The 15,960-nt window shown below is 44.9% G+C and overlaps 1 protein-coding gene across 14 annotated transcripts in view; it reads right to left on the bottom strand.

The window, feature by feature from the left end:
- Positions 1 to 624: 624 nt before the first annotated feature.
- Positions 625 to 15,960, bottom strand: part of LRP8 (LDL receptor related protein 8) — a 79,650-nt gene continuing 64,314 nt past the window's right edge. For 8 of the 14 annotated variants that reach the window (XM_072730878.1, XM_072730869.1, XM_072730870.1 and 5 more), the window contains 6 exons: positions 15,725 to 15,877; positions 14,661 to 14,885; positions 12,662 to 12,730; positions 8,740 to 8,912; positions 7,515 to 7,691; positions 625 to 5,233 (listed from right to left, as the gene is read on the bottom strand). In XM_072730878.1, coding sequence (XP_072586979.1) covers positions 5,195 to 5,233; positions 7,515 to 7,691; positions 8,740 to 8,912; positions 12,662 to 12,730; positions 14,661 to 14,885; positions 15,725 to 15,877 — 836 coding nt within the window. In that variant the 3' untranslated portion in view covers positions 625 to 5,194. The remainder of the gene's footprint in view (positions 5,234 to 7,514; positions 7,692 to 8,739; positions 8,913 to 12,661; positions 12,731 to 14,660; positions 14,886 to 15,724; positions 15,878 to 15,960) is intronic. The other 6 variants (XM_072730871.1, XM_072730873.1, XM_072730874.1 and 3 more) reach the window with 1 other exon arrangement.

Here is a 15,960-nt window from a genome sequence, read left to right as displayed (position 1 = left end):
TAGTGCCGCCTTCGGCCCAGGGCGTGATCCTGGAGACCCAGGATCGAGTCCTGCGTCAGTCTCCCTGCCTGGAGCCTGCTTCTCCCTCTGCTCGTGTCTCTGCCTCTCTCTCTGCATCTCTCTGTGTCTGTCATGGATAAAGAAAAAATAAAATCTTTAAAAAAAACTGTAATCAAGGAAGTCCCAAGGGACCTTGGTGAAAGTAGCCTCGGAGGCAGAGAAGTAGAGGTGAGGCAGAAGTACTGGTATGCAAATAGGCAGAATTTGTTATGGAAGCAGAAATTACCCAACCCTGCAGGTTAGGTCTAAGAGAATGGAGGATTTGTGGAGGAACAGTCCTACGCAATATCAAGGACAAGCAAAAAAAGACGGAGAGGCAGAGGACAAACTAGGCACAGAACACCCCATGTGCTACATGTACTTTGGGGTTACTAAATGTAACTGTGTGACTTGGGGTAGTTCCTTCACCCATTTCCTCATCTATAAAACGGCAATGATAATATCGATAGTATTTATCGATTGTTGAAGGCTAAAATAATTTAAGTTGAATACTGGGTATACACAGTAGGGACTCAACCAGTGATGGTCCACCCCCCCCCTCCTTAAAGCATCACAATGAAACACTTTCAGATTTTAAAAAATGAATTTAATCTCTCTCTAGAAACAGTGCACTGATTTTACAAATGTTCACATTTGGTTTTTCGTTCACCAAGATGATGTCAGTACAGCTAGTGAGATGCAGCACACCACCCTTTGCTTCTGGAACAGAAACCAGACTGCACAGGGCACTGAGTACAGAAGCTAATGAAACTCGGAATGACAAGACAAAAAGAGCAGAAACTGTTAGTGTGACCCAACATTCTAACATGCCTGTTACATCAAATATGGTCCTTTGAGGGTGGGGAGTGGGGAAGACAAACAAGGAAAATTCATTTGGGTACAATGTGATGGAGTCTGCAAACCAGTACTTCACCCCCAAATTAACAACAGCTGTATAGAACAAAATGCTATTTTAAAACACATGGTTTTGTACAGGTATGTTTTCTCTTGTAGTTTTTGTAAAAAAGTATCAAAACCTTCATGTCTTTAAATATATATATACATATACAGGTGGCTTCTTTAAAATTACTTTTTATAGCACAAAGTGTTTGCAAATGCAGAGGGTTTCTGCTGATTCTTGACTATGCACATGGTGCATAGCCAGAATGAACAGTTCCTGATTTCTTATATTAACTGAAAATTTGAAGCTGTAATTCCTCCACCTCTAAGTTCTCTGTATCCTGAAAATCCCCAATACCCTAAAAATACACTGTGAGAAGACTCCGATACTTTATCTTCATGCATTGATGGGAAATGAAGTTATTTACTCTGAATGTTTAATTGCTAACTCATTTATATTCTGTTAAATAATGAGCATGGCTGGAGTCAGGGAGAGGAGTGAGGCTCACATTCCTGTGCTCTCTCCTGACTCCCACCGGCACCTGACTAGACAGTGCTTGGGGTTCCCTGTGCAGATTACACATCTCCCAAATTTCATTTTCTCAATGTTGAGAAAATCTCAGAGACTCTTGACAACATGGAGTACTTCTGTGAAAATTCCATTACCCTTATATTCAAAAAAGGGTCAACTCAAACATATGAAACGCAGTCACTATTTCCCTTTGGCCACTGGAAAGCTTGAGGCTAAAGACTGCCATGTCTGCAAAGTGCTGGCGACGCATCCTGACGAACTTTCCATGATGCACGTGGTGCCTCGTACACAATAAATGACTAAGGAACGTTTGCATAATTGAATCAGAAATTAAACATAAGTGTTCTATAAAGTGCTTACATTGAACCTGTCTTTCCATCCAGCCTCATTTCTTGCTAAGTCCCCCGTGAGCCTTTTGCTCATTACAATGAATTACATGCCGTTCCTGAAGGCCCCCATGCTGTTTCATGCATGTGTGTCTCCTCTGACACCCCTATTTAGTTTTTAAGACTTAGCATAAGGTCACTTCTACAATGCCTTCCTTGACCCCATTCCTCATCCCCTTATGTAGAAATGACCTCTCTCACTTGTGCCTTAATAATACTCTGAAAAGAATCTCTTCCTTTTTTGTTTCCACATGTCTTCCTCTATTGTTACTGTGAACTCCATAAGGACAGAAAACACTTGAGTGACTTGTAAATCTACAGTGCCTGGCACTTAGTTGGTACCTAGCAAATGGTTTCAGTGAATGAATATACTGCCATCATGGAGAAGATTAGAGGGATCACAGTACTTATTGCCATAAATTTAACTCTGATCTCATCTTGAGGGTAAAGGTTACCTCAACCTATTTTATAAGTAGTCATGTTATCAAGAGTAAATAAATAAAATTTTAGTTTTCTGTTTCTGGAAGGCTATTTCTACCAGTGTCTTCATAATTCCACTGGAAAGATAGGCCATAAGATAGGTAGCAGGTTTCATACAATGTTCAGACAGTCCGAAGTAGTCACCTGAAAAAGGAAAAGGAGGAAAAGGTCTGGGACCAGTCTCTTTCAGACGGAGGGAAAAAAAAAAGTCTGATAAATCTTCTACCCTCCTGGCATTATCTGTAGGTTTCCTTCCAGCTCTACAGTCCAAGGACTCTATGATCTGTTATTGGCTATAGGTGCATGACAGCACAGGGGCAAAAGGCAACAGAAATGTAATAGTACCTCAAAATGAAGTTCAGAAGCCTCCAAGATTACAGAGGGAGGATGGACCTAACCACCTCAGATTTCATCTTATTGACTACCATCTGACATGTGGATACTCTGCAATTTGTCTTCTGCAGGTTGCTTTCATAGCCACCTCTTCCAAACTGCAGTTGTAACGTATTCAGGAAACGTGGATGTCTTTGAGAAAGTTGTGTTTCATCATCATTTTGAGATCTCAGGCTGAACCATCCTGACTCCATTCATTCTTTTTGTTTTTTTTTTTCTGTGAAGGCCAGGATCTGACTGAAAGTTTAGAAACTACACATTAGTCACTGTTCTCATTTCCCCAGGAAATTCTATTTCTTTGGAGGTGGGTCATAGAAAAAGTTGCTTGTGTCATGTAAATCTCAAATTTTTTTTTGTCATTTTTCTTCAGTCAAAAATAATTTTACTTTCCATTCTTGAAAGAATAGTAGCAAGTGATTAAGCTCCATAGGAGTTGGCCACCTGTTCTTAAAATCCTATTTGGTATTGGTCTCTAGGTCAGTTGCCTCTCAACGAATGTTTCGGGACGATCGACACATGCGTATCATGAGGAAAATTGCTTGTTTATGCAAAGCATAGGGCCGAGGCTCCAGAACACGTTGTTTTCTCAGAAGTTAGGAGACCATGAGTGACGTGGAGAAAGGTCCTAGGAGCAGGGTTACAGAACTCCCAAATGCCCGCCTGGAAATTTGAAGGGTATCAAGCTGGTGAGATATCCAAGCTTCATTGAGTTGGGGGGGCCCCAAAGGCAGAGGGGTGTCAGAGTTTGTTCACATGTCTTGTCCCTGGCTGTCTGGCGGGCGTGAAGTGGCACAACAGCAGAGTTAGGAAAAGATCAGGTCTTGGATGAGAGCCGCTGGGGACAGACTTCCTTCTGGGACTGTAGGATTACGTTTTCAATGGTAGACCCCACAGAGAGAAAAGAGTGCTTCTCCCACCTCTCCCAAGGCCCAGGAAAAACAAAGAAAAGTGTCCATAATGAAAAAAAAATCTATACATATACCCAGAGTTTTTCCTTTTATTTACAAAGTAGTAAACCAAATCCCTGTGTGAACACATGTACCCAGTATTCTATAGTGTTGTGTATACCATTTCCCCCTCGTAGGACATCAAGTTTGGCCACTTTTTCTGACCTAAGCCAAAAACCAGTCTCATCTATATGAACACACGATGGTAGCAAACCTATGTTGTTTCCCTCACTTACAGGAAATGGGAGAGAGTAAGGGAAAGGGAGAAACAGAGTTGTAACAGAACCTACTCCACTGTCCTTATCCTCACCCACAGCATATCTCAGAGGTTCAGTGCCTGAGCCAGTCTCTACAGGAAACCTGAGCTGTTCTAGAAATGTCTGCACTTAGCTCTCTACGAGTAAGGACGGCACCCTAGGAGGGCTTCAGAGAAGACGAAATGAATCCAACCCAAGCATCCTGAAGGAAACTGAAGTTACTTGAAATGCTGAACTTTAAAACAAGGAGCGGCCAAGGTTCAGGCATAGTCTCACAGGAGCTCATGAGAACTTCTGGCACTGGTTCAAGTCTGTGCCCTGGCTTCAGCCACAGAAGAGAAAGCCCAAGTGGGAGCCACAGCAGCCATGGGGGAACTGAAAGGCTTTTCGTGACTGACGGGGGTCCTAGGAATTGCCAGAGGTGGGAAAGATCTGCCTCTTCCACTACATGTTTACACAAACCATGGCATCCGTTTTTTTTTGAGCCAAATTGCCAAAGGCTTCTCTGAAAACTACAGATATCCCTCTGTGGACTGTTTTCCAATGCATTTATCTGTATGGATTTGAACAGCCACAGGTGCACCTCTTCTCTACAGACCTTTCTCTCTCTCATACATACACATATAAACGTAAATGCACACAGAGTCTGCATGGTGGGCCACTCATACCAAAAATAAATACTCTCATGTCTCTAAATTATTTATAGAACTAATCTTATTTTTGAAATATGTTAATAAATAATCTAAGTGGGAGGAGGGGGTTGAAGTGTTTTCTTCTTTTTTTCACTTATGTTGATGGATAGCCACAAAGCATAATCATTTTATATACCAAAAAAAAAAAAAAAAATCAAATCCAAACTCCAAAACCTAAAAAAGCCCCCCCAAAACCAAATACCCTCTTGTAAATATACTTTTAAAATGATGAGTAAGCTACTGTACCACCAGCCCCATTTGGTTATGTACATCATGTTAGTCACTTCGCAGTAGCCATTCCATGAAATCCTCATGGGTAGTGCAACCAGTTAAAAAGTGTATAAAACATTATACATATAAAAACTCTCACATCCTTTGGATGTTTGCAGTTCATCATAACTTTGTGGTTACCGTTCCGCAACATAAATTAAAAAGAAATTACACACATACACGCTCACTCACTCACACAGACCCACGTACAGAAACCCCTTCACCCAGGCATACACCATCCAGAGAGTGTAGTGCATGGGACTGAATTCCATGAGGCACGAAGGGAGTGGTCCCATCCTCAGGGCAGTCCATCATCTTCAAGGCTTAATGCCACTCGCTGGGGAGACAGAGCAAAGAGATCACCATTAGATCCACAGGAACTGAGTACCCACAAGGCAGCAAACATTCCATTACTTTACAGGCATTAGCTCACATCATCTTCATACTACCCCAAGAGACAGGTTTGTCTTACTTATTTTACAGATGAGGACACGGAGACTCGATGAGCTTTAACAGCATTTGTCCTGGATCACATAGCAAGTGGGTGAACTTAAATTTGAACCCAGGTCTGTGTGAATGCAGAGCTGTAGCTTTCTTCATCACTCCCTTCTGCCTTGATGTAAAGCAGTGCTTAGAGATCTCAACTTTCTGAGTCCTTTTCCTTATAGGATTTTAGGTTTGTTCAACATCAGTGGGTCAGCTCTGGCAAATGTTTCACCCAGGCCATTAGCTGCTTGCCTCCAGCTTGTGAATCACAATTAGGAAGGAAATCTGCCCCATTTCTCCTAACTGATTATACAGGAACAGAAGGCAATACAGGTCAATTAAATTCAATTTGTCTTTCCCTCAACCCTACTTTCCAGTCATTAGATGCTAGACTTCCTCTGACTGTTAGTGGGCTGAGCCCATTAACCCCTGAGCTGGTCTATTCCATTGGGACAGTGAATTTGACTTCTTTTTTACACCCACATGAAATCTGTTTAAGTATTCTGAGGTTCCCTGACCCTCGTAGACTCAGTGAGTTCTATACAGACAACCTGTGAAATCTGCAGACAGTGTCTATGTTCCCTTCCTTTCCTTCTGAGTATTTTCTCCTCCAGGCTACACATCTAGCTTTCCCTAGCTGGGTCTGATGTAACCCTGTGTCCCACTCTTCCATTTCCTGGATACATTCCTTTGGGCAGACCCCAGTGTTTCAATATCTTTCTTGTAGCTAAGTGAATTTGGGCTCACCACTTCACCTCTCTGAGCCTTGGCTTTACCATCTGTCAGATGGGAGTAGTAACAGGTCCTACCACATAGAGTTGTTGAGAAACCAAATGAGATGATCTCTATAGAGTACTTAATACAGTAACACACATGGGGGCCAGAGTATTCTAGATCAACCTGATAGCATAATAAAATAGAATCAGACTAACATTTCCCATCTGTGGAATTGTGCCTACAGACAATAAAAAGTGACCCCACTGCCTTTCAAGTCATCTTTGGGTTACTGGTGGTTTTGCATGAATGCCACGGCCTTGCTCTACTAGCATAGGCACTTGAGACTCTCTTCTTCCAGTCCAGTTACCCTCCCGCTCTCTCCAAGACAGATCTCTAGGCCAAAGGCAGGTCTCGGAAGTGATGCTGGCACTACCTGACAACAGGTTGCTGAGGACACCAGTTCTTGGAGCTCCCAGGCTATTTACCCCATGATGTAAGTGGAAAGAGCACAGACTTTTGTGTACAAACACACTAGAGTTTTTATCCTGCTTCTGCCACTTCTTAGCTGTGACCCCAGGCAAGTCATTCAAAGTCTCCAGTCTCAGTTTCCTCATCTGCAAAATGGGGCTAATCACATCAACTTTATAAAGCTGCTGTGAAGACCACACGAGGAAATATATGTAAAACACCAAGTAGTGTCTGACACACAGGAGGTTCTCAGTAAATGTCGATTTCCTCCCTCTCCTGCTCTATTTCCCTGCAGCTGGCAGGAGCTGATTCCTCGGGCCTCAGATACATCAGAAATCACTCCTCCAGAGTGGTAGTTTGCTCCCTGGGACACAATGCCACTTCACACGTACACAGTGCTTTATGACTCACAAAGCTGTCGCACGTGTGCTGTCTCACCAGAACACTATGAATTTAGGAGGCAGATAGAATGGGGGTTATCATTCCCATTTTACAAATAGAAGTGAGCAGAGAGAAGTGACTAAGACCACAGCTATGGAGCAGTGAAAAGACCGGGAGCCACCTCCTCAGGCTAAGCTCAGCGCTTCTTCCACTGTGCCCCCACCTAGTCGAACACTTGGTCAAGCACCTGTTTGCGTGATCGGCCGAGGCTGAAGTCTCAAGGCCATCTGCCAGCCCTCCTCACTCGCTTGACGTCATTTCCCATATCTCCCCTTCATGAATAACGTGCTTCAGCACCAATGCAGTCTGCTCTGCCCCATACTCGATCATTTCTTCCATGCGCCATTTGCTTAGTCTACAATGAACTGATCTTTCCTCTTTGCCCCAACACCCAGCTTACAGTTTGCAGCCTTCCAGGACCAGAAAGCCTTCTAGGATTGGCTGCACTTGCCTAGGCTCAAGCCCTCACTCGCCAGCCCCTCAGACTCAAAGTGGCACTGCCCTACCTTGCACTTGACGACAGGCAGCTCGGAAAGAGGGTTCTTCGGGAGTTGGTGCGGCTGTGACCTTGGGTCCCCCGGCAAGACAAAAAGCTCCTTGAGGGCAGGGGCTGGGTCTTCCAGTTCTCTGGTCTCCCCAAGACAGGGCTCTGCCCACAGTGGGTGATCAAAGCTGCTGATTGCCTGACAGGGGGATGGACTGGATGACCTATGAGGTCACACTCAGCCCCCTGACTCTGCTACACCACCATGACATCTGCTCCAGACACTTTGCGGTCCTTGCTCCCCCAAGAAGCCAAGTCCTACTGTACCCCTCAACCTTTGCACAGGTTTCTTTCTGGAATATGCCATTTTCCTCCTTCTCTTGCTGAAAAACTATTAACCTTTCAAGGATTACAGTTCATTTGTCACCACCTCTGTGAGGCATTCCCTGCCTGATTTCCCAGACAGAATTAACAAAACTCCCTTGTAGATGCTCCCATAGCATTTGTTTGGCAAATATGTACTGGGAGCCAGCTATGCTGTGCGAGGCACCAGGGAGACAGATTAATTGAACAATCCTGCCCTCAAGGAGCTGACGGTCTTGTGGGGAGACCAATGAGCAAAAAGACAAGTGGACTACATTGTGGCAGGAGCTGTGATGGAGACAGGCTGTGGAAGAACAAAGGAACCAGGGAAAGCTTCCTGGAAGAGAGACTCCTGAGCTCCACCAGGGCACTACGCACACAGCTATACATAGTAAGTGACTCCCTCTCACCCCCACCAGCTCCTTGGAAGCAAGTACACTCCTTCCTTCCTTGTGAACATGCATATCTAGTGCCGTGCTTGGCTTGCTGCCAGCACACAGGGTTTGCTGAAACCAAAATATTTGAATTATGTGGCCACGGTTTGCATGGCCACAGTGATTCTTCCAGGCCAAAGATTCTGAAAACTTACTCAGCAGAAAGAAAGACCTTTGGCTTCCTTAGCCTAGGAAGAGCCCCTAGCTACAAGGTGGTCCTGACACACTTTTACCCCAACCACCTGCCCCAGCATCCCTGTGTCCCGAGGGCCTAGAATAGTGCCTGGCACATGGTAGGTTCTTAATAAATGTTGGAAGGCAGGAAGGGAGGAAGGGAGGAAGAGAGGGAGAAAGAAAAGGAGGGAACAACAGAGGAAGGAAGAGAGGGAGGGAGGGACAGAGGGAGGAGGAAGGCAAACTTCCAGCAAGGGGTACTTAAGGGGTACTTACCGCAGGATAGACATGGCCAATCTGCGCAGTCCTCCCTATGTGGAGCTCATCTTCATCCTCTTCTTCCGTTGTTTTCCTGTACACTGGGTTGTCAAAATTCATGCTTTTGGTGTTCTTCCGCTTCCAGTTTCTCCAAATCAGGTAGCCGCTCATGCACAGCAGGGCTATTACCGCTAGCGAAAGGGACACACACACTGAGCTTCCAGGAGGCTCCAGCCCATTGCTCAAATGTCGGTGCATTTCTTGCCACCTCTCTAACTTCCCTTGTTCTTCAGGCTGTTCTCCCCATTATTCTTCTGCTGCTTGGAAGCCCTTCTCCTATCTCTTCCTCTATCACCTACTCATCTTTGAGGATCCAGCTCAAATGTGAAGTCTCCTCAACTTCTCCAGCAACAAAGAGTCAGCTGCCCCTCCTGAGTGTCCCCAGCACATGGTACTGCACTGCATATACGGGTACCCCGGCCTGGACCGAGCTCTTTGTGGGCAGGGACTGTGTCTTCCTCATCTCTCTGCCTACCTCAGCAACATGTACTGAGTGAATGAGTTAATTTCTTCACCACACCTTTGTCCTAATGCAGCTGCTTCCTTGGAATGGAGGGTGGATGGGGGTGTGGGGGCGTTTCTTTCCAAAGCTAGGGCTCTGCAAAGAGAGGAGCATCTCTAGAAGGAGACACAGGCTCTGAGTTGGAATAGACAAATGTATTAATGAGCAAAGGAGGAAGTTCTCAAACACAGCTGGGCAAAGATGGGGCAAAGCAACTTCATGAGATAATAGGCAATCACCATGAGCATTCAAGTGGAGGCTGGTGACAACTATCCAGGCTGCTAGAGAGGGAGTTTTTACTTTGGTAAGATTGTAATGGTCGATACCCTTTAAAGATAGGAATAAGGCAAGGATACCCGTTAGCACTGCTGCAATTTATTGTTTCAGAGATCTAGCTCTGCAGTAAGACAAGAAAAAGAACTGAAGAGGACACACAGGGGAAAGCAAGAAACCAAAGTGTTATTATTATCAGTTTTGTACATTTAGAAAAATCTTGGAAAATCAGATAAAAAACTTAGAAATCACTTTAGTTCATCAAAAATTAACATAAAAAGTCAATAGCTTTCTTACTAATCACAATAACCAATTAGAAAATATAATGGAATAAGAACACATTTGTAGTAGTGCAACAAAAACTACAAAATATCTGGAATAGCCTAATAAGAAATGCACAAGTCCTATATGATCTATACAATTTTACAGAAGGACATAAAAGAAGGCTCAAATAAGTTGCGAGATGTGTCTTGTTACTGGATGCAAAGCTTCTATATTGTAAAAACATGAATTCTCTCCATATCAACTTATATATCCAAAACGTAAGATTTCATCATGATTTTTATAGAATTAAGAGGATTCTAAAGTTCCGCTAGAAGAGAAGTTGAAAAAAAATAGCTAAGTTGTTCTCCCAGTATTCTATTAAAAAATAGTGTGAAGTTCTTCTTCTAGCAAATAGGAACAGATAGATAATTGGTGAAGAATGAACAGCCCAGAAGCAGATCAAAGTGTGGGTAGGCATGGAGTTTATAATAAAGATGATTCACATCAGAGGGATGGATGATTTAATAATGGTCTTGGAAAAACAAGACAAACAGGTCTGTAGGAAAAAAAAAACTAGTTAAATCTCTACCTCACAGCATACTCTAAAATAAATTCCAAATGGATTACTGTCTAAATATAAAATAATATGGGGCACCGGACTGGCTCAATTGGTTGAGTGTCTGCCTTCAGCTCAGGTCATGGTCTTGGGATCCTGGGATTGAGCCCCACATTGGGCTCTCTGCTCAGCAGGGAGCCTGCCTCTCCCTCTCCTTCTGCATCACCCCCCAGCTGGCTTTCTCTGTCTCTCTCTCAAATAAATAAATAAAACATTTAAAATAAATAAATAAATAAATAAATAAATAAATAAATAAATAAATAAATAAAGTTTAATAGAAAAATATGCGGGGATATATTTTAATAATTTACAGTGAGGCAGACCTTCCTAAGTAAAACACAAAACCCAGCAATTCTAACACAAAAAAATGAACATATCTGACACTTGAAATTTTTAAATTCATGCATAGCAAAAGATACCACAAACATATTTAAAAATCAAGTGGGAGTATGGGAGAGAATATCTGTAATGTAGATTACAAAGGTTTAATGTTTGTTATGCACAAGTATTTCTAGAAATAAAAATAAGATCAAAAGCCAATAGAAAAACAAGACAAGACGGTGAATAAGCAATTCATTAAGGATGAAATATAAATGGCCATTAAGCTTGTGAAAAGATACTCTACCTCATAAGGAAATGCCAGGAAAAGAATACTATTCTTTCACCCCTCAGATGAGCAGAAATTAAAAATATTAATTATATCAGAGTGGGTTATATCAGGGAAACTGCACATACCAGCCATTCTGTAGAGGAGAGGATGGCAGGAAAGAGCTTGACTTATCTTTCACTAAACAATGTTCCAAGTATTTCCCACTCTCTCTACTCAAAATCAGCCCAGAATGGTCTAGCCATCATCTTGACTGTCAAAGCCTTTCACGGCCAATTCAAAGGGCACCTTCTGTACAAGTACCATTCCCTCTCTTCTGCAGGGCATCACGCTTCTATCGCAGCACATGGTAATACGCATTAACACCTCTCTCGGATCACTTACTATGACCAAGTCTGATTAAAGACTGAAAGCTCTTAAAGTCTTTCATCTTTTTCTTCCCTGGATCCCTGGCATTTGGCACAGTTTGCATAGCGCAAAACTTCTGAAAACATTCCTTCACTTGCTCACCACCATACTGGGGATTTCTGGGATAAATGGGCAAAGTCCTCATCCTTGAGAGGCTCATGGGCAAGGAAGGGAGATTAACCTATGAATGGGCGCCATTCGAAGACCCCACCAAGAGATGAGATGAGACTGGTGCAAGAGACGGGACATTCAGAGTACTATGTAGACAGTGGGGTGGGAGAGAGTAAATCAGCCTCCAGGGTTTTCTGCGGGGTTTAAGCAAATTTTATATTTTGGCCATAGTGAACTTCTCGTTACACACACACACATACACACACACACACACACACACACTGTGGTATTTCCCATTCCTGTCCTTTGCTTCCTGCTGTTTTCACTGCTTGGGTTGCTATGGATTCTTCTTCACTTGGCTGCCTCAGTGTGAGTTTTCCTATCATTTCTAGTAGTAAACCTTCCCTGCCCTCTTCCCCTCTCTTCTGATGCCAAGTTATGTACTTCCTCAGCACTTCCTCTGGACCACATATGGCTTGACTTTAGATTTCCCATGTCGTGATCAGTTTGTCTGTTACATGTATCTCTCCAACAAGACTCAACCTTCGGAGGACAGGAACCGTGTCTCATTCATTTTTAATCACCTTCTTTCCACTTATCACAGAATCTGGTACATCACAGCGCCTTGATAAATGTTTGTTGAAGACCAAACAGAATGAAAGCAAAGCAGCAGGATTTGCTAAAGGGATGGCAAGCAGTTCTCCTAATTAACTCGACAAATATTCTATTTGTCCTACCAGACACTGCCAGGAGCTGGGGAGAGTAGCGAGCAACAGAGGCACCAGGCCTGTGCCCGTGGAGCCTATAGTTTGCCATCAGGTGGGTGATGCACTTCACACATGCAGAGTGTGAAGGCCAGGGAATAGGGATGCCCTGGGACGGCTGCCTGGGGCCAGGTCCCAAAGGGCCTTACATGCCAAGCTAAGAAACCAAACTGCAGTACTGGGGAGTGGGCATGAAGGCTGCCAGGGCAAAAAAATCTCTGAGCTAGTTTCCTCGATGAGACAGGTCAGGGTGCTCATTGCCCTGTCCTAGTGCTTCTCCCCAGGGCTTGAGTGCACTTTCTCTCTTCTCCCCAGTGACTTGGGGCCACACTCACCCATGGGCACAATGATCCCAACGACAGCAGCAGTGACTGTTGAGCCCATCTTGCCACCTTCGTTCCCATCTGCAAAACACAAATGTGCAGAATGATGCTCCATCACTGTGAGCCCAAGTCCTTGCTGGCCTCAAGCTGAAAAAACTCCCCAACTGCTTCTTGTCCCCATTCCAGAGAGATGATCCTGGCTCATGCCTAACAATTCAGTCTTCCCAGATCCTATCAAAACTGCCCTGAGGTGAACAGGACAGATGTCATCTTCATTTCACACATAGGGAAGCAGAGTCTTCCTGGGTTCTGGGGACTCACAGAGAAGCAGCAGAGCTAAGACCCAAAGCCGGGATTTGTGCCCCATGTCACTCACCCTTCTCATGGGACCACAGTGCTAGGAAGCTGCGGGGTGTACTTGGCCAAGTGAACATTGTGGTCTCCATGCTGCTGATGGATCGAGGCAACTGCCTTTTCCAGCCAGGAGCTAGTGCTTGTCTCTATTGTTTGGATAGTCCATCTGTCCATCTGGATTCTCAGCTTATTTTCAACAAATAATTAAAATGGGATGCAATATAATGTAGTGGAATCAACAGCACAGGCTCCTGGGGTCAGACACCCTAGGTTCAAATCCCTACTCTCCGCCTCACTACTTGCATGGGCAAGTTACCCACCTCCTGGGGACACTGCAAAGGTCAAGTGAGACAATCCACATAGAATGCTTACTTAGCCCAGTGCCTGGCACAGCCTTGCCTGGCTCAAAGGGGGTTGTTTCAAGGCCTAAGTAAAGTATACAAAAGCACATTCTACACTGGAAAGTGCTCAACAAATGTACCATATTTTCAAAGTGTGTTGCACCATCCTTCCCAGTCTTAAAACCATCTTTACGATAACATCTGTATAGCACTTTTTAGTTTAAAAAGCAGTTTTCCTGGATGCTCATGACAACCCCCTGAGGCATGAAGAGGAGCTGCCAGTGACATTCACTCCAGGAGGGCAGGTGATTGCTGTGGCAATGGCCTGGATGCCGTCCTCACGGCATACCTGTTTCTCTGCATTACTCTCGGGCAACCTAAGTGGTAGGGGGAGCAAAAGGGGACACTGTGGCAGGGCAGCACCCCATTGCTCACGAGCACGCACTGGACAGCGAGAGTCAGGCCCAGGGCAGCAGGGAACCAGCGGGGAGACTCCATGCTCGGAGGCTCTGCCCCAGATGAGAGGACCCAGAGCTCATCCACGTGCCACCTGCCTCTCCAGACTTCGAGGCAAGTGCTCAGCTCTGGAAAGCCAGCTTCTGCAGGCAAGATAGGCCCGATGAGAAAAGTGCTGCCAAGCTGCTTGGTTTCTGGGCCACATGTGGGAAAAAATTTAAAAGGTGGTTTATCTTCTTAGGGGAAGTCCCCTTGGCAGGTGACTCAATTAAAAAGGTATCTGCTGGCTAATGAGACAGAACATTCCTAGCAGTGACAATTATTGCTCCCGATGATTTAATAAGTGCTGAGCTTAATTATTTTCATGCCGGGGTTTGGAAAGAGGGCCTAGCAGACCACAGTGATGGATATTACTATCTGGGAACCTGCAGAGGGGGCTAAGAACCGACACCAGAGCTTCTGAGGTCCGCAGATTAGAGGGACACCCTGCGACACACCCATCAGCACTGCGTGAACCCCGGCACAGGCCCAGCAGCTGTGTATGTGAACACTTCTGTTTACACTGCCTCCTCAGTCTCTCCAGGCAATCTTGTGAAGCAGGTGGGGGAAGGGTAATTACCATTCCCTCTTGTAGGTGAAGAAACTGAGGCTCAGAGATGGGAAGTAGCTTCCCACAAGACCCTCTACAGGTTAGGGGCACCCGAGACCCCTGAATTATAGGAGGGCACCTCTACCTGCTTCCTCAGGGATTCTGCTCTGGTATGATCTCTTCTTCCACAAATCCACCCACCCCAGCCCCATCCTGGCTTCCCAAAGGCCCCCTCCCATGCCTTGGAAGAATGTAGAACTCAGTTCCTTACAGTGCTGGGAGTGGTTGCTGGTCCCAGGGCTTGGGGTAGATGGCTTGATGCTGGGAGTCCTGGGGACACTAACTGAGCTCGGGACCACAGCTGCCAGGCTTGGCGTCTCTGTGCTGTGGTTCTGGTAGGTGAGGCTGTGGACGGTGGTCCCAGGGGCTCTCGTGGTGTCGGCTAGTGTCCTCGCTGTGGTAGGAGCTAACGTCGTGGTTGAGGTAGATTGAGGTGCTGGAGAGGAAATGCCACAGAGGTCACTCAGACAGAGTATTCTATCGCTTTATGCCTAACTTATTGCCTCTATGAATTATACTTATAAACTCTTCCTCATGGCTCAGCTCAAACGCCACTTTTGGGAAGGCTTCCCTAAACCTCCTGAATGGGCTCTGACTTTTCCTTTAGCTGAATCCCAAGCACTTTGTGTTTATACTGCACAGTGACTTGATTAAGACAAGTCATTGAAACAAGGCTATAGAATCAGGTGTGGGCAAGACCACCGTAAAGACTGGGAGAAGGGGAAATCAGATAAATCTAGAAGGATTTTACATGCATATTGTTACACACTGCTAGATTTAAATTCTCACTCCACTTTAAGCGACTGAACCTGGAAATCACAACAATCTCAAACAAAAGGTCTTGACTTTTGATCAAGACTAGACAGTGAATATAAACTTATACGGTTGAAGTATGAACTATTAGTCCTAATCATATCACAAAAAGGCTTCTGTGTACTATGTTAAAGTGCTACTTGAGGAATAGGTAAGCTCGAGGTCACCTGCACAGAAACAATAACCAAAGCCATAGGGATCAAGGGTTCTTAATTTTAGGTCTTCAAGGGCTCCAGAAACCCCCTGAAACTGAATTTAAAATGTTGTATGTATACATGTGTTTCTCTTGGAAGTGAGAAGAGAAAGCCTGGGAAGGGCTGAGGGACACCAGCATTCCAGGAAGGTAAAGAAGGCGATAAGCATCCAGAACAGACAGACAAAAGCCGGGAGCCTATGTCGCCCCAGAAGCCAAGAGAGTAGATTTTAGCAGGAAGGGGGCAGACCCCTGGTAGGTCTGCATACCTCGGTAGCACCTCTTCATGTCTGGGCCCAGCCACATCGTGTCAGGACAGGCACACGTGTACTTGGGAGACAGGCTGGAGATCTGAGGAGCAGGAAGGCACAGGTACTCACAGCCTCCATTGGGCTGAGCACTGAGCTCACAGGCATCTGCAGCTAATGGCAGAGAGAGAGAGAGAGAGAGAGAGAGAGTGAGTTGGAGCAAAGATGAGACACCAAGTTGTCCTTCTCCCAAGGAG

The sequence above is a fragment of the Vulpes vulpes genome, chromosome 12 (assembly GCF_048418805.1).
Source record: "Vulpes vulpes isolate BD-2025 chromosome 12, VulVul3, whole genome shotgun sequence".
Lineage (NCBI taxonomy): Eukaryota > Metazoa > Chordata > Mammalia > Carnivora > Canidae > Vulpes > Vulpes vulpes.
This window is presented reverse-complemented; position numbering and strand designations above follow the sequence as displayed.